This window comes from Octopus sinensis, linkage group LG2 (genome assembly GCF_006345805.1).
Source record: "Octopus sinensis linkage group LG2, ASM634580v1, whole genome shotgun sequence".
NCBI classification, from domain to species: Eukaryota; Metazoa; Mollusca; class Cephalopoda; order Octopoda; family Octopodidae; genus Octopus; species Octopus sinensis.
The window spans coordinates 203,602,511-203,625,578 of NC_042998.1; the positions used below are offsets into that span (position 1 = coordinate 203,602,511).

Below are 23,068 nucleotides of genomic sequence, written 5' to 3' on the forward strand. Positions count from 1 at the left end.
ATTATTTACATTTGACAGATAAGGTATTTTTCCATGTTTACCTTAGGAATGTGAAAACAGGTTCAAAATTTCCCCAAGACACCTGATGAAGGCTGGAAGGTATATCAGCCGAAACTTTGTGTTAACAACAAACAAGATGAGGACAAATATCCATCAAATGTAACTAATGTAAATAATTCCTCATCTCTTAAATATAGAACTGAATAATAATAATAATAATAATAATATTAACATTAAAAAATATCTTAGGAATGAGAACCTAAGTTCGAAATTTCCCCAAGACACCTGATGAAGGCTGGAGGGTATATCAGCCGAAACATTGTGTCAACAACAAGATGAGGACAAATATCCATCAAATGTAAATAATGAAAAAATTGATTGTTAAAAAAGTTCCATTTTAAAATGGTCTAGTAACTTTTGAGCAACCCTGTGTATGTCAGTGGTTCCCAAACTTTTTCAGGCTGCTCCCTTGGTTCTAAGGCCACATTCCTAGTGTCCCCCTCCATCACTCACCATCAGAGACATAAACCATTTTCTGCCACAAATTCAAAACAATAGTATTTCACAAATTAAAACTTGACCTAATTAACCTTTTATTTTGTTTGTTTCCACCGCTCCCAGGGGGTGGGGGTGGTACTGCCCACTTTGGGAACCACTGGTGTATATGAAACAGATTCCTTATTTCTTTATTGCCCACAAGGGGCTGCACACAGAAGGGACAAACAAGGACAGACAAATGGATTAAGTCGATTATATCGACCCCAGTGCGTAACTGGTACTTATTTAATCGACCCCGAAAGGATGAAAGGCAGAGTCGACCTCGGTGGAATTTGAACTCAGAACGTAGTGGAAGTCGAAATGCCACTAGGCATTTTGCCCGCCGTGCTAACATTTCTGCCAGCTCGCCGCCTGTTTCATTGTCGTTTAATGTGCATGTTCCTTACTGGCATTGGTCAGACAGTTTAATAGGGCCCCAAAAGCTGCAAAAATGCATTGAGCACCAATATCAGCTTAGACATTTTGCTGTAATAACCATGTCATTCTTAATGTCACCCACTTTACATGGAGTCCTGGATGCTTTTTAGAGGACATTAAGCATCGCCTTACTGGCACTTGTGCCGGTGGCATGTGTAAAAAGTTTCGAGCGAGGTCATTGCCAGTACCGCCTGACTGGCCCCCGTGCCGGTGGCATGTAAAAGCACCCACTACACTCTCGGAGTGGTTGGCATTAGGAAGGGCATCCAGCTGTAAAAACTCTGCCAGATCAAGATGGGAGCCTGGTGCAGCCATCTGGTTTGCCAGTCCTCAGTCAAAATCGTCCAACCCATGCTTGCATGGAAAGCGGACGTTAAACGATGATGATGATGATGATGATTATTAACACCAGTGAGGTCCCTAGACAAAGAAGAAGTCCTCCCCCTCCTCAACTTAGTAGTATGAGTGCATCTCAGAGGCAGGGGTGAAGGTGGTTTTATGTCAGGTGTTGAATGAGTGAAATAATGTAGGAGACACTTGCCCATGGTGTGACACAGTAGGATTGAAACTAGAACCCCTTGGTTGTGAAACTAAACGTGCTAACCTCATAACAAATATTTATCTATTTCTTTACTACCCACAAGGGGCTAAACACAGAGGGGACAAACAAGGACAGACAAATGGATTGTCAATTACATCGACACCAGTGCGTAACTGGTACTTGATTTATCGACCCCGAAAGGATGAAAGACAAAGTCGACCTCAGCTGAATTTGAACTCAGAATGTAACGGCAGACGAAATAAGGCTACGTATTTCACCCGGCGTGCTAACGTTTCTGCCAGCTCGCCGCCTTCTTGAGCAAATATTTACCATTAATTCACTGGATTTAATTTGGATTAAATCGTTGGATTAACTCATTGGACTTAATTTAATCTGTTGAAGCAGATTCTCTGTCAAAACTTTTGTTTGTTTTATGAAAAAAAGAGAAGAAAGGTAAATACAAGCACACACAAAAAAAAAAGAAATATGGAGGTTGCTATTAATTCTGCTTAGCTCAGCTGCTATTAGCTTCTGGAGAATTGCAAGCAAGCTCTTGGCCAATCAACAGAGTTCCATGTTGTGAAAGCAGCCAATCAGAACACTTGTTAATGAGACACCAGCCATTCATCAGTTAGCACTGGGGAGAGATTTTAGCTGATATGGAACATAAGGCTGTAGTACAGCTGACTTAGAATCGGTTCTTAAATATATTCCCCCCCCCCGTACACATACACACACACACACATATTCTATACACACACACACATACCGGCCCACCTGCAGGCATGCTCACAGAGATGTATACACAAGCAAAGATATTCACTCACATGTGTAGGACTTCAAACACGTGTATATTTATACATTCCACTCTGCACACGCACACACACACACACATATATACACACATGCACATATGCTCTCACACACACACACACATATTCTATACACACACACACATACCGGCCCACCTGCAGGCATGCTCACAGAGATGTATACACAAGCAAAGATATTCACTCACATGTGTAGGACTTCAAACACGTGTATATTTATACATTCCACTCTGCACACGCACACACACACACACATATATACACACATGCACATATGCTCTCACACACACACACACATTTATACACACATGCACATATGCTCTCACACACACACACACATTTATACACACATGCACATATGCTCTCACACACACACACACACATATATATATATATATACACACACACATATACATATCCACATACATGCAAATTTTGCTAATTCTTATCTATAAATTCTTATTCTTTCAGCAACTCAATTTCTATATATGTGTTGTGGGTGTATAAGAATGTGTAAAGTACCGGTGAAATAGTGGAGCTGATATAACTGATGCCCCCCACCCCACCCCACCGAAATTTCTGACTGCAAACATATGTTATAAACAATTTTTATTATTATGATAAAGATGATAATAATGATAATAATCATTCATATTTCTGTGGGTCTTATAAAATTTGTTGAGGTAGATTTTCAACAGCCAGATGCTCTTCATGTCAGTAATCCTTACCTGTTTCCAAGCCATGTACTATATTTCCCTTAGTATTCAAATCGCAGAAGATTGCAAACAAACGACACTGCTTGTATGAGGGTGAGGTTTGTTTACAATTTTAATTGCGCTGCTTTCACATTAGAAGTGTTGGTGCTTGTGCCACATAAGAAGCACCGAGTACTCTCTGGGAAGTGACTGGTGTTAGGAAGGACATCCTGTTATAAAAACCCTGCCAAAACAGACAATGGATCTTGTGCAGACCCCGATCTTACCAGCTCCTGTCAGACCACCCAACCCATACCAGCATGGAAAATGATAAAGTGATGATGATGATGCCCTTTGTCAAGACAAGGAGATACATACCCATGACAGGCTTCCTTTCAGTTTTCATCTGCCAAATTCACTCACATGGTGTTTTGGTCAAACCAGGACCGTAGAAGATACTTGCCTACCAATGCTGTGCAGTGGAACTGAACTTAAAACTATGTGGTTGCGAACTGAAATTAGCAGTGCTGGGGATCAATATAATCAATTGAAAATTGTGTGCGTGTGTGTGTGTGTACTGGAGAACCTCGTTTTTTTTTTGCTTTTTTTTTTTGAATGCCGCTCATCATCACAAACAAATCGGTTCAAGAACAATTTCTCAAACGTAAACCATCTTTGGTGACGGTGGTCTTGACTAATGAACATGCAAAGCTGGCCACCATGTTTGGTGGGGAGAGCATCAGTTGCTGTCCTTTTTTTTACTCAGTGCAGATCCCTGTGTCTCCTCATGAATTTCTCAGGGCAAAAATAATTGCTGTTTACAAACACTTCAGATGACAAACGGCCTTCAGGAATGAATTGAACTCATTAACTGAGGTTCCACTGTATACATACATACTCATCATCATCATCATCGTTTAACGTCTGCTTCCCATGCTGGCATGGGTTGGACAGTTTGACTGAGGACTGGCGAACAAGATGGCTGCACCAGGCTCGATCTGTTCTGACAAAGTTTCTACAGCAGGATGCTCTTCCTAACGCCAACCACTCTGATAGTGTAGTGGGTGCTTTTACATGTCACTGGCATGAGGGCCAGGCAGGCGGTAATGGCAACGACCACACTCAAAAAGGTGTTTTTACATGCTACCTGCACAGGAGCCAGTTCGGTGGTACTGGCAATGACCACACTCAGATGTTGTTTTTCACATACCACCAGCACATGTGTCGGTAAGGCAACGCTGGTAATGATCACGCTCAAATGGTGCTTTTCACAGGAGCCAATCCATGGCCCTGGCAATGATCATACACAGATGTGCTTTTAACATATCACTGGCATGAGTGCCAATCAGGTGGTACTGTCATTGGCCATGTCAGCGATTTTGATTTTTATTTCCCTTGCCTCAATAGATCTTTGTAAGCAAAGTTTATTGTCCAATGAATGAGGAGTACTCATAAGTGGGCTGATTACACCCCACGTTTGGATGTGCTCTTAACGTTCCACTGGCACAAGTGCCAATCAGGCAGTACTGTCATCAGCCACATCACTGGCTTCCGTGCCGGGGGCACGTAAAAAGCACCAACTGATCATGGCCGTTGCCAGCCTCCCCTGGCACGTAAAAAGCACCCACTACACTCACAGAGTGGTTGGCATTAGGAAGGGCATCCAGCTGTAGAAACACTGCCAGGTCAGATTGGAGCCTGGTGCAGCCTCCTGGCTTCCTAGACCCCAATCGAGCTGTCCAACCCATGCTGGCATGGAAAATGGACGTTAAACGATGATGATGTATGTATATATCTATGCATGTGTAAATATGTGTGTATATTCCCTATCTTATTCTCACTCAAGCACACTTACCTACACATCCACCTTTTCTGTTTCTTCTTTCCTATTTCTCTATCTCACATTTGCCTTAAACCTTGACTTCAAGGCTCTCTCTCTCTTTCCACATTATGCCCCACTAAGTTAAGAAGTTTTGCCTTACAGGTATTTACAGGTATTTGGTAACCTCACCAGTGCTGGTGCCACAATAAAAAGTACCTACAGCACACTGTGGAGTGGTTGGCACCTGGAAGGGCATCCAGCTGTAGAATCCACATCAAAGCAGACATTGTGATGCAGTGTCGCCCTCTGGCTTGTCTGTTCCTGTCAAACCATCCAAGCCATTCCGGCATGGAAAAAAAAAGGACATGAAATGATGACGACGATGATGATGATGATATTCATAAACTATGCTTCTTTTCTCTCTCCTACTTCTCCCCTCCCTCCCCGTGTCTACAATATTGTAACAGTTCTTTTTTCTCTTTAATGGGAGATATTTAACTTCATTTCTTTCTCTCTCTTTAATTTCCTTTGCCCTTCATTACTTCCTCCTCCTCCTCCTTATCATCATCATCATTATATTTTGGATTGGAAGCACTCCGTCGGTTACGACGACGAGGGTTCCAGTTGATCCGAATCAACGGAACAGCCTGCTCGTGAAATTAACGTGTAAGTGGGTGAGCACTCCACAGACACGTGTACCCTTAACGTAGTTCTCGGGGATATTCAGCGTGACACAGAGAGTGACAAGGCCGGCCCTTTTGAAATACAGGTACAACAAAAACAGGAAGTAAGAGTGAGAGAAAGTTGTGGTGAAAGAGTACAGCAGGGATCACCACCACCCCCTGCCGAAGCCTCGTGGAGCTTTTAGGTGTTTTCGCTCAATAAACACTCACAATGCCCGGTCTGGGAATCGAAACCGCGATCCTATGACCGCGAGTCCGCTACCCTAACCACTGGGCCATTGCGCCTCCACCATTATATTTACCTGAAGTTCAGCAGTCAATAATTTTTCTTTGCAGCAACTTTGTGGTGTGTGTGTGTGTGTGTGCTAACTGCATGAACTGCCCAAAATGTTACATATTTTCACTCTTTCCTTGTAGCCTCATCAACATACCAATCTTTTAGAGAACACCACATGCATATATACATACATAGACACACATGCACATGTAAACATACACACACACACACCCATATTTATGAATCTAGAATGCAGTCAGCCCTCACTCACGAGCAGTTAGGACCTGGCAGCATTACCGTGTTTCACTTATTAGTTTCAGTGGCCATGTTTTTGAGGGCAGACAGGGATCCCCTTCTTGGTCCTCTCATCCTTGACCCAGGGGAAAATTAAGGATGTGGAGAAGGAAAGGGCTGCACTAGCAGTCATTCAGCTGAGTTAGCTGGAGTGATGTGGAGTGAAGTGCCTTGCTCAAGCACACAACACACAATCTAGGCCAGGAATTAAATGCACATTTTTGTGCTCCTGAGCCAAATACTGCAAATGCTAGGCCACATGCGTTCACTGTGCACGCTTGCCTAGGGCTATAATGATTCAAATGTTATATATTTCAACATGCAAACACACACATGTGGCCAAGTGTATATAAATGTATGTAGAGAGGAGTAAACAAAGGTGCAGGAGTGGCTGTGTGGTAAGTAGCTTGCTTACCAACCACATGGTTCCGAGTTCAGTCCCACTGCGTGGCACCTTGGGCAAGTGTCTTCTACCATAGCCTTGGGCCGACCAAAGCCTTGTGAGTGGATTTGGAAGACGGAAACTGAAAGAAGCCCATCATGTGTATGTGTATATTTATTCTTTTATTAGTTTCAGTTATTTGACTGTGGTCATGCTGGAGCACCGTTTTTAGTTAAATATATTGACCCCAGGACTTATTCTTTGTAAGCCAAGTACTTATTCTGTCAGTCTTTTTGCCAAACTGCTAAGTTATGGGATGTAAACACACCAACATCAGTTGTGAAGTGATGGTGGGGGGAAAAACGCAGACATACAAACACACACACACACACACACACACATATTCATACGACAGACTTCTTTCAGTTTCCGTCTACCAAATCCACTCATGAGGCTTTGGTCAGCCTGAGGCTATAGTAGAAAACACTCAGTGAGACATGGTACCACTCAGTGAGACTGAACCTGGAACCATGGGGTTTGGAAGTGAGCTTCTTACCACACAGCCACATATATCATCATCATCATTGTCGTTTAACATCTGCTTTCCATGCTGGCATGGGTTGGACTGTTTGACTGAGGGCTGGAAAACCAGGAGGTTGCACTAGGCTCCAGTCTGATCTGGCAGAGTTTCTACTGCTGGATGCCCTTCCTAACGCCAACCATTCTGAGAGTGGTTAATATAAACCCCATGGCAGTGTATTTCTGCACATCATCATCATTCGATGTCTATTTTCTATGCTGGCATGGGTTGGATGGTTTGACAGGGGCTGTCCAAACTCCAACTGTCTGTTGTGACATGGTTTCTACAGTTGGATGCCCTTCCTAATTGGATATTGCCAGACCCCAGTCGAACTGTCCAACCCATGCTGGCATGGAAAACGGACGTTAAACGATGATTATGAAGAGGCAAGGATGAAAGTATATCAGAACAATCCGGCTGAATGTGAAAGGGCTGGCAACTGACAAGATGAGGCAATCATGATGTTTCTATGCATGTATGTATGTGTACACATGAATGTATGCACGTATGTATATGGGTACATATGAATGTATGTGTATATATTCACACACACGCACACATACAGACACACACATTGTTGTAGGTGTACAAAAATGTAGCTGCAGTTATTTACTTTGTATGTGTATGTGCACGTGTGGCTCTACAAATATGTGTATGTTATACGGCATACCTCTATATATAGAAAGATGCCGTATAATTGCACAAAGCCACAGAGGCACAGCCACACATGTACTATTAATATCATTGCACTGTTGTACAACTATTGTGCCACATGCACAAACTTTGGTGGCCACACACATACACACACGTAGCCACACAAACACACATACACACACATATATACTGTACATGCAAACACATGCACCTCACTCATACACACACACACACAAAGTGCATTTGTTTGCATGCATGCACACATGGTAGCATTCTTTCTAAAGAGGGCCTGGCACTTTGCCAATAGCTCCTGCAAATAGAATTTTTGGGGTTCTTCTTAATAAAAGCTAGTTCCAGTAGCTTATCTAACAACACAAATCTCACAAACACCCCTGTTATTCAAGATATTCCATTCCTTCATCGTGTTTTCGTGCGAATAAGGGGAGAGAGGGATGCTTTTCATTTCGTTGTTTTTCTTTTGTGTGTCACTGCTTTCTTTTTATCATTTTTATCGAATTCTATTATTTGTGTGTGAGCATATGGATAATACCATACCAAATTCTGGTACCTCATCTTAAGTACCATATTCATCTGAATCTATATATATATATATATATATATATATATATATATAAAATAATAATATCAGGGTAAGAAAAATTTTAGAAATTTTTACTACCAGTGGCCTAGCAGGTATAAAAATTAGTCAATAGACTATATATTATTCATATACACAGTGTACATTTAAAAACATAAGAGGTATCCATCATGGGGTACCTGGCATGCTAGAAGGAACAGCCAAAATCCAAACCACTATTAGGAATAAATTTTGAAGGGAATGAAAAACAAAAACATTTATCATCTATCTCCTGGGCCATGGTTTCTGACCTTATATTATGTTATATATAGCAAATAGAATAATTATTTTATTTGTTAATATAAAGTCAGAAACCGTGGTCCAGGGGATGGATGGTAAATGTTTTTGTTTTTCATTCCCTTCGAAATTTATTCCTAATAGTGGTTTGATTTTGGCTGTTCCTTCTAGCATGCCAGGTGTCCCACGACGGATACCTCTTATGTGTTTAAATATACACTGTGTATATGAATAATATATAGTCTATTGGCTAATTTTTCTACATACTAGGCCACTGGTACTCTTTTACTTGTTTCAGTCTTTTGACTGCGGCCATGCTGGAGCACCGCATTTAATCGAGCAACTCAACCCCGGGACTTATTCTTTTGTAAGCCCAGTACTTATTCTATCGGTCTCTTTTGCCAAACTGCTAAGTAACGGGGACATAAACACACCAGCATCGGTTGTCAAGCAATGCTAAGGGGACAAACATACACGCACATATATATATATACATATATACGACAGGCGTCTTTCAGTTTCCGTCTACCAAATCCACTCACAAGGTTTTGGTCGGCCCGAGGCTATAATAGAAGACACTTACCCAAGGTGCCATACAGTGGGACTGAACCCGGAACCATGTGGTTGGTAAACAAGCTACTTACCACACAGCCACTCCCGCGCCTAGTAGTAAAAATTCTAAAATTTGTTTACCCTGATATTATATATTATATATATATATATATATATATATATATATTATATATATATATATATACATATATATATGTGTGTGTGTGTGTATAATTGAGCAGGTGTGGGTGTGTGGTAAGAAGTTCGTTTCCCAACCTCATGGTTTCAGGTTCATTTCATGCCACTTGCCTTGGGCTGACTGAAGCCTTTTGAGTGGATTTGGTTGATGGAAACTGAAAGAAACCCATCATATATATATATATATATACACACACACACACACACACACACACCTTGATCACAATTGTCTGACGAATGGAAACGTAAAACTCTGAGTAGCAGTTTTTGTGATGGTTTTGCAGCTTTAATAAAAAAGCATACTACTCTACCTTAGGTATTCGAATACTATTTTTTTCCCACTTTGTGATTACTCATGTATGTGTGCATACATACATACATATACACACACACACACTATATATATATATATTATATATATATATAAGGATAAGATCATTATTTTGAATAGTGGCCAAATCTAGCGTCAGCATGGGAAGGGAAAAACCTTAAAGGTTATAATAATTATTAAAACTATAAATAAGGGTATCTAAGAGACACCACCAAGCTTGAAATAGCAGTTAAAACCCAGAAATCCCGGGTCTGGAATTATCCAATTTTTACTAGTTTCTTTATTTGTCTTTTGTCTTTTTACTTTGTGCTGTATTGAAGACTTGATGTGGTTTTATAGTCAGGTTTTGACTGCTATTTCAAGCATGAAGGTATCTCTTAGATACCCTTGTTTATAAGTTTAATATATAACCATGTCTATGTATGTATGTATGTATTTGCGAGTCTGTGTTTGCCTTTGTCTCCCATCAACACTTGACAACTGATATCGGTTTGTTTACATCCCTGTAACTTGACAATTCAGTAAAAAAAAAAAAAAAAAGAGACTGATAAAATAAGTTTCAGGCTTAAAAAAAAAAAAAAAAGTCCTGGGGTCGATTTGTTCAACAAAAAAGTTTTCATGGTCGTGCCCCAGTATGGCCACAGTTTAATGACTGAAACAAGTAAAAGATAAAAGAGTTATGCATGCATAAGAATGTGTGTATACACCTGTATGTGTATGCAGGCAATTAGACACCTGTACAGATGCCTGTGTTTGTTGTGTGTGCACTGTGTTGTGTTGTGTTTGTCTTGCATTGCGTTGTGTAGCGTTTGTGTTGCGTTATATTTGTATTCAGTTTGTGTTTGTATTGTTCGTGTGGTGTTTGTGTTGTTGTGTTTCATTGTGTTTGTGTTGTGTTGTGTAGTATTCAAACTTTGAGCATGTGGTACAACAGACATAAAACAATGCAATCATCATCATCGTTTAAGTCCGTTCTCCATGCTAGCATGGGTTGGACGGTTCGACCGGGGATCTGGGAAGCCAGAAGGCTGCACCAGGCTCCAGTCTTATCTGGCAATGTTTCTACAGCTGGATGCCCTTCCTAACGCCAACCACTCCGTGAGTGTAGTGGGTGCTTTTTACATGCCACCTGCACAGGTGCCAGGCGAGGCTGGCAGCGGCCACGGTCGGATTGGTACATTTTATGTGCCACCGGATCGGAAGCCAGTCGAGGCGGCACTGGCATCGGCCACGTTCGGATGGTGCTTTTTACATGCCATTTTTACGTGCCACTGGCACGGAAGCCAATTGAGGTGGCACTGGCATCAGCCACGATTCGAATAGTGCTTTTTACGTACCACCAGTCCAGGGGTCCTGGCATCTGCCAGGTGCCATTCATAGGATTGGTTCAAGTCATAGGATTGGTAGTAATAAATCTGTATATTTGTGCCCAAGTGAAGTGAACTGTATGTATGTATGTATACAAATTCTATATATAGATGCAAGCTATATACATACATATACATATGCACACTCACATATGCATGCATGTATATTTTACAACACACACACACGTACATTATGTGTGTGTGTGTGTGTGTGTGTGTATACACAAAAAGTACAATGACTATGAATTTAAGTATTTTCAAAATACTGAAAAACAACTTAAGGGAACTTCAGATTCTTCTGTGGCCTTTGTGTTTATGAACACAATGTATATAATAATAATAATCATAATGATAATCATAATAATCATAATGATAATCATAATAATAATAATAATAATCATAATCATAATGATAATAATAATAATAATAATCATAATGATAATCATAATGATAATCATAATGATAATAATAATGATAATAATAATAATGATAATCATAATGATAATAATAATAGCAATAATAATAATGATAATTAATAATAATAATAATAATCATAATGATAATAATGATAATCATAATGATAATAATAATAATGATAATCATAATGATAATAATAATAGCAATAATAATAATGATAATTAATAATAATAATAATAATCATAATGATAATAATAATAATAATAATGACAATTAATTTATTAATGATAATTAATAATAATAATAGTAATAATAATAATAATAATAATGATAATCATAATGATAATAATAATAGTAATAATAATAATAGTAATAATAATAATGATAATTAATAATAATGATAATCATAATGATAATAATAATAGCAATAATAATAATGATAATTAATAATAATAATAATAATAATCATAATAATAATAATAATAATGATAATCATAATGATAATCATAATGATAATAATAATGATAATAATAATAATGATAATAATAATAATGATAATCATAATAGCAATAATAATAATGATAATTAATAATAATAATAACAATCATAATGATAATAATAATAATAATAATAATAATGATAATTAATTTATTAATGATAATTTATAATAATAATAGTAATAATAATAATAATAATAATCATAATCATAATGATAATAATAATAGTAATAATAATAATGATAATTAATAATAATAGTAATACTGTTTTAGTCTGCCTGGCTGGCAACACTTTAAACTTTTACTTCATGGTTGAATGGTTATCAGAAAGTTGAATATAATCAGCCTACAATATGTAAAAAGCATTTGCCATGCTGCTGTGTGTGTGTGTGTGTGTGTGTGTGTGTGTGTCTGTGTGTGTGTGTGTGTGTGTGTTATGATACAAGAAGATGGAATGAACGGGCTTTAATCCATATCCCAACAAGTGTTTCTGTGCATTAACATCAGCTGTTAATTGCTGAGTGTTTCATGTGCTGCACCTGAGCACTGTATACAATAATTTCATTATTATTTTTATGTATATATATTCTTTTTTATTCTAGGCACAAGGCCCGAAATTTTGGGGGAGGGGATGGGGGCAGTCGATTGGATCAACACCAGTACGCAACTGGTACTTAATTTATCGACCCCCAAAAGGATGAAAAGCAAGGTATGAACTCGGAACGTAAAGTCAGACGAAATACTGCTAAGCATTTCATCCAGCATGCTAACAATTCTGCCGGCCACCTTGTTTCACAAACATATCTTTATATAAATGCCATCCAGCAATGGCCATCGTGTACTTGCACCTGATTAGCTGAGGAAGTTTTGTATGAATTCTGTGTACACCAATAGAATAAGGCTGATAGAATAAGTACTAGGCTTACAAAGAATAAGTCCTCGGGTCGATTTGCTCGACTAAAGGTGGTGCTCCGCATTGGCCACAGTCAAAATGACTGAAACATAAAAGAATATATATACACAGACTCATGAGTGAGTGGACAAGCAAAAGAAAAAGGCACTCAACATATTTAGCACAAACTACCTTTTTTGTTTTTATAAGTTTCAGTCCAAGAACTGTGGCCATGCTGGGGCAGCAGCATTTACTTTACCCAGACTTTCACTAAACCACTTCTGATGTGTGGCATTCGGCAGACGAGGGAGTTTGACATTGCTGACCTCATTTGTGTTTCTTGCCTTGAGGTTGGTCCATCCAGAACTCTTGACAGAAGGAGATTCAGTTTTGTTTTGAAAAGGCCTACATGCATGCCATGCAGGTCCCTCAGGCTTTGTGGGAGGATACTGAAGAGCTGTGGGCCCTTGAAGCCCAAGCTGTTGAAGTATCTGGTTCTGTATCCTGGTGGCAATGTTGGGGTTATTGGTGCCGTGCAGTGATGCCCCGTCCTGCTCTTTATGTAGCTGACAATGCCAAAGTTTTCTTTTTAGGATTTCCAGATATATATTACTGTATCTCTTTTCTGCCTTTGCTTCAGGTAGTTGTGTCTTAGCTCTTTCAGTCTCTCCTAGTAGCAGATATATAGTAATAATAATAATGAAATTATTGTATACAGTGCTCAGGTGCACCACAACTTGTCAAAAAGTGCGTATAAAGCATATGCAGTGATGTAAAAATGTCTGGGAAGTCAACAGTGTATGAGTCAGATACATGCTTGCTTGTGTGTATGGAGGGGAGAAAATCAGGTGTAGTGTTGGCGAATCTCAGGAAGCATGGAAGTTTTGAAGGATGCAGTGCTCCGACAACCAACAACTGATGCCGGCAGTTTGTTCCATGCTTCAGCAACTTTTAACGTGAAAAAATGTTTCTGAAAGTCATGGAAGGAGCTGTGCTGTTTTCTGACTTCGTAAACATGTCCACGGGTGTTAGACAGGTGGAGTTTGAAAAGGTGCTCAGAGTTATTGTTTTTAAGATGGTTAATAATCTTATGGGTGTCTGCCAAGTCAGCTGCCAGACGTTGGAGTTTCAATGTATCCATGCCTAGGGAAGAAGTAAGGCGTTCAGAATATGGAAAATGCCTGATGGAGGGTATTCTCTTGGTTGCACGTTGCTGAACGGCTTCCAGACGATTAATGTGTTGCATTGTGTCGACCTTTGTGTAGCTTCACTGGATCACCTCAAGTTCCGTTGCTAATTTCACACTGTTTGGTGACCCCAGTTGGGATTATTGATTATTTAAAATACCTTGATTTAGCTCCATGTGACTTTGTTTCAGAGCCTTCTTAGAAAAACTTAACTCATTCAGGCTCGGATAATGGATTAACTGAACTTGAATGAGCTAAGGTTCTGCAAGAAGCCTGCAAAACTTAAGTCACAGGACCTGAACCAAACTGTTTTAAAACATAATAAATACAGGGTGGCCCAAAAGTGGGTTTACAGTTATTCAACTATCTCTTTCGCATTCATATATTAAGTTTAAATCTTGACAATAAAAAAGATATGATATAAAAAAAACCCATTATTCTAGTATAATTTAGTTAATTGTAAGATAGAAATTTAAATGTAATAAAATGTTTTGAAAGAAATTTAAAGTGCCTACGTGATAACTGTAAACCTACCTTTGGGCAACCCTGTATATTCTGATGATGATGTATTTTATATGCTTAATATATATATGTATATATTACATATGTAGAGGCGCAATGGCCCAGTGTTTAGGGCAGCGGACTCACAGTTGTAGGATCGCAGTTTCGATTCCCAGACTGAGCATTGCGAGTGTTTATAGAGCGAAAACACCTAAAGCTCCACGTGGCTCCAGCAGGGGGTGGTAGCAATCCCTGCTGTACCCTTTCGCCAACAACTTTCTTTCACTCTTTCTTCTGTTGGCCTGCTCGCTTAGCCAGCGGGGTGGTGTCATTTGAAGGCTAAAACAATGTGAAGCACATTGTGACCAGCGATGTGTAGCAACATCTGATAGCCTGGTCGGTCACGGTGATATTACATGTATTCTTTTTCTTGTTATCATTTCAGGAGGCCATGAGGTTAGCGTTAAAACATAGTGACCGCTTACTGCAGGGAAAATGCCTCATCACATTTGCCAAGATACACAATAGCAACAATGATATAGATGTGAGTAACGTCTTTCTTTCTCATCATTTTGATCACTTTAACCCTTTTGTTACCATATTTCTTTTGGAAAACACATTACTTTTATTTTGTGTCAATTTTGGAAGTAACAAAAAATTTCGTAATTTTGTCATAATCCAGCTGGTATTAGCATAAATTAACTTGGAATTTTGATGGAGGCATTTTGTTTAGATAATTTTAAAACCTAAAATTGATATCATGGAATGAGGTGGTGGTGGTGGTGTGTGGGAGACTCACTCAGGCTGGTTGGTATCAAAAGGGTTAAAGACTCATATATAATCAATCATAATCATTACTCATCGCCATCATCGTTTAACGTCCACTTTCCATGCTGCTATGGGTTGGATGATTTTGACTGAGCGTTGGCGAACCAGACAACCGCACCAGGCTCCAATCTTGATCTGGCAGAGTTTCTACAGCTGGATGCCCTCCCTAATGCCAACCACTCCGTGAGTGTAGTGGGTGCTTTTCTGTTACTTGTATCAGTCATTTAACTGCAGCCATGCTGGAGCACTGCCTTAAAGGGTGTTTTAGTTAAAGAAATTGACATCATGACTTATTACTGTACTTGGGAAAACCTGCCTCCCACAACAGAATTGGGATCCTAAAACCATGGTACCGTGTAAAAAGCATTGGTGTGGGTGATGATGCCACATAAAAAGCACCCAGTACACTCTGTGGAGTGGTTGACATTAAGAAGGGCATCCAACCATAGAAACCAAACCAAAACAGGCTATGGAAGCTGGTGTATTTGCCAGTTCCTGTCAAGCCATTCAATGTATTTCTAGGGTTGTATGTAGAAGTAATAAGCAACACTTGTGAACATTAACCCTTTCGTTACCAACCCGGCAGAAACCAGCTCTGGCTCTGTAATACAAATGTTTTGTTTTTTTAAAGTTTTGAATTAAAATCTTCAACCAAACCTTAGTCACAATTTATGTCCCTAACACTAGCTGAATGATAACCAAGTTGTTTTACTAAATTCTTTGTTATATTTAAAGTAAATTGAAAGAAAACACAGAGCATCTGAACAGAAATACAGTGACGAAAGGGTTAACAGAGAATTTCTTTACTGCAGATGGTGTTTTCTGTGTTGTTCCTTTATCAGAAACTGTGACAATTGCACAACAGGAGAGAGAGACATACTGTTGGGATCTACGACAATTTAACTGATATAGCAATCCACGGCTGGCCCATCACAACTGGGAAATAGCTGCAATATATTTGTGGTGACAAAATCTGTGTCTTCTCTCTGCTATTGGCTGGTGGTGGATGAGACTGGAGACATCAAGTGGTTATCTCAACATTCTGGGATTACCACTAAAAGGCACCTTTATATGGGGCTCAATGAGAAAGTCTCAGAAAATCAAATCACTTGATAGCTTGATGCTGATTGGTCGGTTAATTGGCCGATCACATGAAACTGCTGTGGCTTAGTCGTGATACCTACTTGGCTACATAGTGATTCAGTTTCAAATCCACTACAACCCTATCATCTCTCTCTATATAAAGCTGAAGTTGTCTGTGTGTGGCAGGTTTGGTAGCCTTCAACTAACACTATCTCCTCCGAGACCCTGCGGCGCAAGTTGACCAAAATTGAGAGTATGATAGAAGGCTTGCTCTTCCTTCAAATCGGACCATGTTAACACCAAAAATTATTTACATGAAAAAGGTGCTTATTTTTCTATGAAAATCCCTATTTTTTACGATTTTTTGACTGCTGTGTCGCCATTTTTCGGTGTATTTCAACCAGAAAAATGTTCACTTAAAGAGAATAACAAGCTACATAATGCAAAATTTTTACTTTTCAAAAATTCCAATTCTAAAGGGTCGAAACAAACCTGAGCAACGTTGGGTGATACTGCTAGTCTTAAATAAAGGAAGGACACATTAGATAATATAGTCTTAGAGTCATAGACTTCATTCATTGACTGTTGTAAATTCTTGTTCTGTTTATTTTATTTTTTTTTTCGTTTAGCGTTCAGTACCTCGGTTTGAATGTGCTTTATCTATTCTGTCTGAAATTGGATTTCGGTCAGGAGAAGCAGAAGCATTTCAAGGATTGGCAGACACAGCAGCATCTCAAAGAAATTTCCGTTCAGTGAGTTTTTATTTATTTATTTATATATCTGTTTTAACAGCATTTTTTTTTATTTTTATAAAATTTCTTCTGCATCAAATTCTTCAATATTGCCAAATATTATGGAAGCCAACAAATATTAAAAAAAATGCCAGCGTAAAAGCCAGAAAATCCTAAAAGTATTATTTATGAATGATTAACAGTTATTGGTACCAGTGTGGTTGTGTGATTAAGAAGTCTGCTTCCCAACCACATGGCTCTGGGTTCAATCCCACCGCATGGCACTTTGGGCAAGTGTCTTCCACTGTAGCTTGAAGCCAACTAAAGCCTTGAGTGGATTTGGTCAATGGAAACTGAAACGAAGTCCAAAACACACACACACACACACACACATTTTGTACCTGTTTCAGTCATTAGATTATGGCCATGCTGGGGCACGACCTTGAATTTTTCAGTCAAATGAGTCTCCCTCAGTACTTACAGAAAGCCTGGTACATACAGAAAGTAACCTTTTACCTGTGGCAGATGTGCAGGTACATTAATAGACCCTCTCTATGTACAAAAAATAGACCCTCTCATATGCCAGGGAGAATCCTTAAAAGTAGGAGACAGTTTCCGTCATTTGGTTGACCAAGTTAGTAGTGGAGGTGCTAGAATATGAATAGGCTGGGCGATGTTCAGAGAGTTATAAACCCTGTTAGTAGCAAAGGGCTTCTCCTTCAGAGTCGAAGGTAGATTGTATGATACCTGTGTACGAACAGCCCATGATGATAGACAGATAAATTTTGGCCAGTATTGGCCCAGGTGACATTTAGCATAATAGCACCACCTGGAAAAGACCAGATGTTTCATATTAGTCGTTCTTTGGCCACCATAGTCCATTCAAGAAAAGAGTTATTATCTGCTGAGGTATATCCAGGTGTTCGTGGTTTATCAGGAATTACAACCGTGTTTCGTGGTCTGCTACCACAACAGCTCCTTTATAGGATCCAGTTAGCTCAAGACATCATCAGGAGGAACCACATCCGGTTTCGGCCCCTACTCTTCTACTGTTTTGACGTGGCGGGGACCCCTTTTCGGAGGTGTCTTCAGCTTTGGTGTTGGGTGCATGTCTTCTTTCTTCTGTTCCCTGGCCTCTTTGATGTATCGTCAATGAGTGTCAACGGGCGACTGACTGTCTTGTCAAATTTTTTTCCCTTTAAATACCTGCTGCTAGGCTCCAGCAGACAGCCTCGGCAAGTTGTCACGTGACACTGTCTCAACTTTAACTGACCAATGAGGGCGCATAGTCTTAGCCCACGCATTCTCAGTCAGTGAAATATTCATCCAGGACTTGTTTGGGTGTTGTGAGATCTTTCTCTTCTCTTATGTGTCTTGGTTTGATGTTTAAAGAGATAAAGGCAAGCTGAGGAGAAATAGTTCTGTCTTATCATTGCAATGTGATGTGAGCTCGATTTTTGTAGAGGGCGGATAGGTGTGTATGTGTGTGTGTGTGTGTGCATGTGTATTACAAGCTCCTTGCCTTGACATTGTATGATAGCTGTAAAAGAGTGTCACTGTTATACAGGTGGGGTTCTTCATTTCCAATCTTCCATAAAAACATATCTGGTCACAAAGAGTTATTACCATGTTTGGAAACCAGTGAGGGTTAGCACCAGGAAAGGCATCCAACCGTAGAAAATTTGCCATGGACAGGAAACGATGTTTTACACCAATTAAATTTTGTCTTTTTCCCTTTGTTGTTAAATGTTGGTGTTTTTGTCATGGAATTTGAATCTAGCTTTGACATTTTTTTTTTTTCTCTCTCTTTTTGTTATCTCCAGGCAATTGAGTTCAACCTGAAGGCCTTAAATACCAGTCGAGCGATTGGAAGCAAAGTAAAGAATTTAATCATTTTTTCTGTCCCACCATCACACGCAAACACACATTACACACACACACACACTATGCACACACACACTACACACTACACACACACGCTACACACACACACACACACACACTATACACACACACACTATACACACACTACATACACACATTACACACACACACACTACATGCACTACACATACACACACACACTACACACACACACGCTACACATACATACATACACACACTACACACACACACACACATTACACACACACACACACACTACACATACACACTACACACACACACTACATATACACACACACTACACACTGCATATACACACACACACACATTACACACACTACACACACACACACACATCACACACACACTACACATACACACACACGCACACTACATGCACAGACTACACACACACGCTACGCACACACACACACACACACACACAACACGCGTTACCATTGTGTCCTTCCTAACTTCCCTGGTATTTCATTGTTTAATACAAAACCTTGCTTTCTTTCCACCCTTTGGCATTTAAACTGACCATTTCCTTCCCAAATATTCTTATTTGTTTTATGTTCAAACTGGTCAGATCCAGCCTCTTAGACCTACCCTACAATGTCATTATAAAAATAAACAATTACTGGGATAATATAGGATTAATTCAACCCAATCATCATCATCATCATCGTTTAACGTCCGTTCTCCATGCTAGCATGGGTTGGACGGTTCGACTGGGGATCTGGGAAGCCAGAAAGGCTACACCAGGCTCCAGTCTGATCTGGTAGAGTTTGTACTGCTGGATGCCCTTCCTAACGCCAACCACTCCGTGAGTGTAGTGAGTGCTTTTTATGTGCCACCTGCACAGGTGCCAGACGGGGTTGGCAACGGCCACGGTCGATTGGTGCATTTTACATGCAACCAGCACGGAAGCCAGTCGAGGCGGCACTGGCATTGGCCACGATTCGGATGGTGCTTTTTACGTGCCACTGGCACGGAAGCCAGTCGAGGCGGCACTGGCATTGGCCACGATTCGGATGGTGCTTTTTACGTGCCACTGGCATGGAAGCCAGTCGAGGCGGCGCTGGCGTGAATAAATAAAGATTACAAAAAAACAGAGAAATCTGAAAAACCAAAGGATTAGACATTTCAGAGTATTTCCAGGCTTAAGCTGCTCTTTTACTCTCTTGCAACCATTCCATTTAATGGCTGCTGGAAGCTAAGAATTTTGTCTTTTGCAAAATAGTGTTTTCTTCAAATAATTTGGATCAATCTTCTTCGTTTACATTCTTCATTAATTTTCTGACTTTTTTATAAAAAATGTTTGAAAACTGGCAGAGACGTAGCTGTGTGGTAAGAAGTTTGCTTACCAACCACACGGTTCTGGGTTCAGTCCCATTGTGTGGCACCTTGGGCAAGTGTCTTCTACTATAGCCCCGGGCTGATCAAAGCTCTGTAAGTGGATCTGGTTGACAGAAGCTGAAAGAAGCCCCTTTCAAATAATATATCTTTTGTATCTAGTTATGAAGCAGTGGTGGTGGTGGGAGGGGGGATCATCCCCGTAACTTTGCAGTTCAGCATAAAGAAAAAAGAAACTGATAAAATGAGTTCCAGACTTTAAAAAACCCAAACCATAAGTACTGGAGATGACTAAACACTTGTCAAGGCAGTGCCCCAGCATGGCCACAGTCTAATGAGACTGAAAGAAGTAAAAGAAAAAAAAAACAATAATATTTACTGTTAGAATAATCCTTATTTAGATCCATGGCAACCCTTGATGATGGATTAAATCTTTGGTCAAAGGCATTTTGTCCCTTCACCATCAGTTTTCAGTGACCTAGTATACCTAGGAATACATTATTTAATGTATCCTGATGTGAACTGAGGGTTTGTCAGATCCTTTTAGGCCAGGTGACTTACATAGAGGCCCCCATGGGCTTAAATGCTTAGATGTGATAAGATTTATATGTACCAGTCATAAAATTGGGTTGATTTAATTGATTATATCGTATCCCACTAAACATGTATCTTTGGATCAATGTTAGAAACCCCTGTTTACATCCATGGGCATCGAAATGGCCCTGAAGATTTTGTCTGCATTTGTTGGTTCTTGGAAATATTCTATTGTGTGGCTTTTTGTTGGCTCTTATTATGGAGGGTACCCCACCCCAGTGCCATCAGTTACACCATGCTTCACCAGCTGTCTCTAGTTATTAATAATATCATAATGATATTATTAATAACTAGAGACTGGCTTCTGTGCCATAAAAAGCACCATCCGAACGTCGCCGATGCCAGCGCCGCCTCGACTGGCTTCTGTGCCAGTGGCACATAAAAAGCACCATCCAAACGTGGCCGTTGCCGGCGCCGCTTTGGCTGGCTTCCGTGCCGGTGGAACGTTAAAAGCACCAACCGATCGTGGCCGATGCCAGACTCCCCTGGCACCTGTGCAGGTGACACGTAAAAAGCAACCACTACACTCGTGGAGTGGTTGGCGTTAGGAAGGGCATCCAGCCGTAGAAACACTGCCAGAAAAGACTGGAGCCTGGTGCAGCCTCCTGGCTTCCCAGACCCCGGTCGAACTGTCCAACCGGGGTACTTACCACACAGCCGCTCCTATGCCTCTATACTATTGGAGAACTTCAGAAAGGATGGCAGATTTGAAGGATGTGGTGTTCCCAACAGCTGACAACTGATGCAGGTAGTTTATTCCATGCTTCTGCAGTTCTAAGAATTGCAAAAATGTTCCTAAAAGTCATCGGGGTGCTGTGATGTTTTTTGATTTTGTAAGCATGTCCATGGGTGTTTGAGGTATGGAATTCAAAAAGGTGCGCAAGATTGTTGTTGTAAAGATGGTGGATAATCTTGTGGGTGTCTACGAAGTCGGCTGCCAGGCATCTGAGCTTTGTGTCCATTCTCAGGGAAGCAAGATGTTCAGAGTATGGTAGACATCTGGGCTTGGTTCAGTTTTGGTGACAAATTTTGGGCAGTCAACCCATTGGTTGATAATGCTGTCAACTCAGCTGAACAAGGCACTTTTCAAGAAAGCAGACGTGTTGACAGTGAAATTCTTGGATTTATGATTCATCTAGCATTTATGATTTTAAATGGTAGAACTAACTTCTCCCTTTGATGTGAAAAGTAAAGGAAACAAAAGATGGGTTTAACGTTTTGAGATTCACTCATCTCTACATCTATAAATATAGTTGCTAACAAGGCAGTCTCTATGTGGTCTCTCAACAAGCTAGAAATAGCAGTCAAATCTCTCTCAGATTATATCCTACTCTTTCTATAAAAAGAGGAAGGTTACATTAGTATAGACCAGGATTTCTTTGATTATAGATCTGCCTGATAAGGGTTGGCCCATTTCCAAATAACTGTCTCTGTAAACTGGAATTTGGTACTTTTTCTTTTCTTTTTTATGAATCATTTACATACTGATTAATTAATTAATTCTATTTATTTTTTTTTTCCCCACCAGTTGATAATGTTGAAGTGTCATGAAAATTTAAAGGGCTTATTTGGCTGGCTAAATGAGAAAGACAAATCTGCCCTCCACGATCGATATGCCCAACAGCTGATTCTAGAAATGGACTTAAGGTGTGATGTGTGTGGTGAGACAATTGGTAACGTCCGAGCCCGTCTTGATCATCTTTCATGTGGCCATATTATACACAACAGGTGAACAATCTACTTTCTCTCTTTCCTTTATTCACATCTCACCTTCCTCGTCTGTTAATTTGTACTCGGGTATTTTTGCATGTGGGTGCCAGTTAAAAAGCACCGCTGCTGGTGCCACATGCAATGCATCATCATCATCATCATCGTCGTCGTTTAACGTCCGCTTTCCATGCTGGCATGGGTTGGACGATTTGACTGAGGGCTGGCGAACCAGATGGCTGCACCAGACTTCAATTTTGATCTGGCAAAGTTTCTACAGCTGGATGCCCTTCCTAACACCAACCACTCCGAGAG

The 23,068-nt window shown here is 40.0% G+C and overlaps 1 protein-coding gene and 1 long non-coding RNA gene across 4 annotated transcripts in view; one reads left to right on the top strand and one right to left on the bottom strand.

Moving 5' to 3' along the window:
* The window catches only part of LOC115232503 (43 kDa receptor-associated protein of the synapse-like), a 110,838-nt gene that overhangs the window by 84,484 nt on the left and 3,286 nt on the right, over positions 1 to 23,068 (top strand). For all 3 annotated transcript variants that reach the window (XM_029802405.2, XM_036500684.1, XM_029802406.2), the window contains 4 exons: positions 14,995 to 15,093; positions 17,090 to 17,212; positions 19,015 to 19,068; positions 22,575 to 22,774. In XM_029802405.2, coding sequence (XP_029658265.1) covers positions 14,995 to 15,093; positions 17,090 to 17,212; positions 19,015 to 19,068; positions 22,575 to 22,774 — 476 coding nt within the window. The remainder of the gene's footprint in view (positions 1 to 14,994; positions 15,094 to 17,089; positions 17,213 to 19,014; positions 19,069 to 22,574; positions 22,775 to 23,068) is intronic.
* LOC118762184 lies at positions 16,016 to 17,957 on the bottom strand. The gene is made up of 3 exons (XR_004997961.1): positions 17,947 to 17,957; positions 17,044 to 17,054; positions 16,016 to 16,178 (listed from the first exon to the last, which is right to left on the bottom strand). It is a non-coding gene; the product is annotated as an uncharacterized LOC118762184 (long non-coding RNA).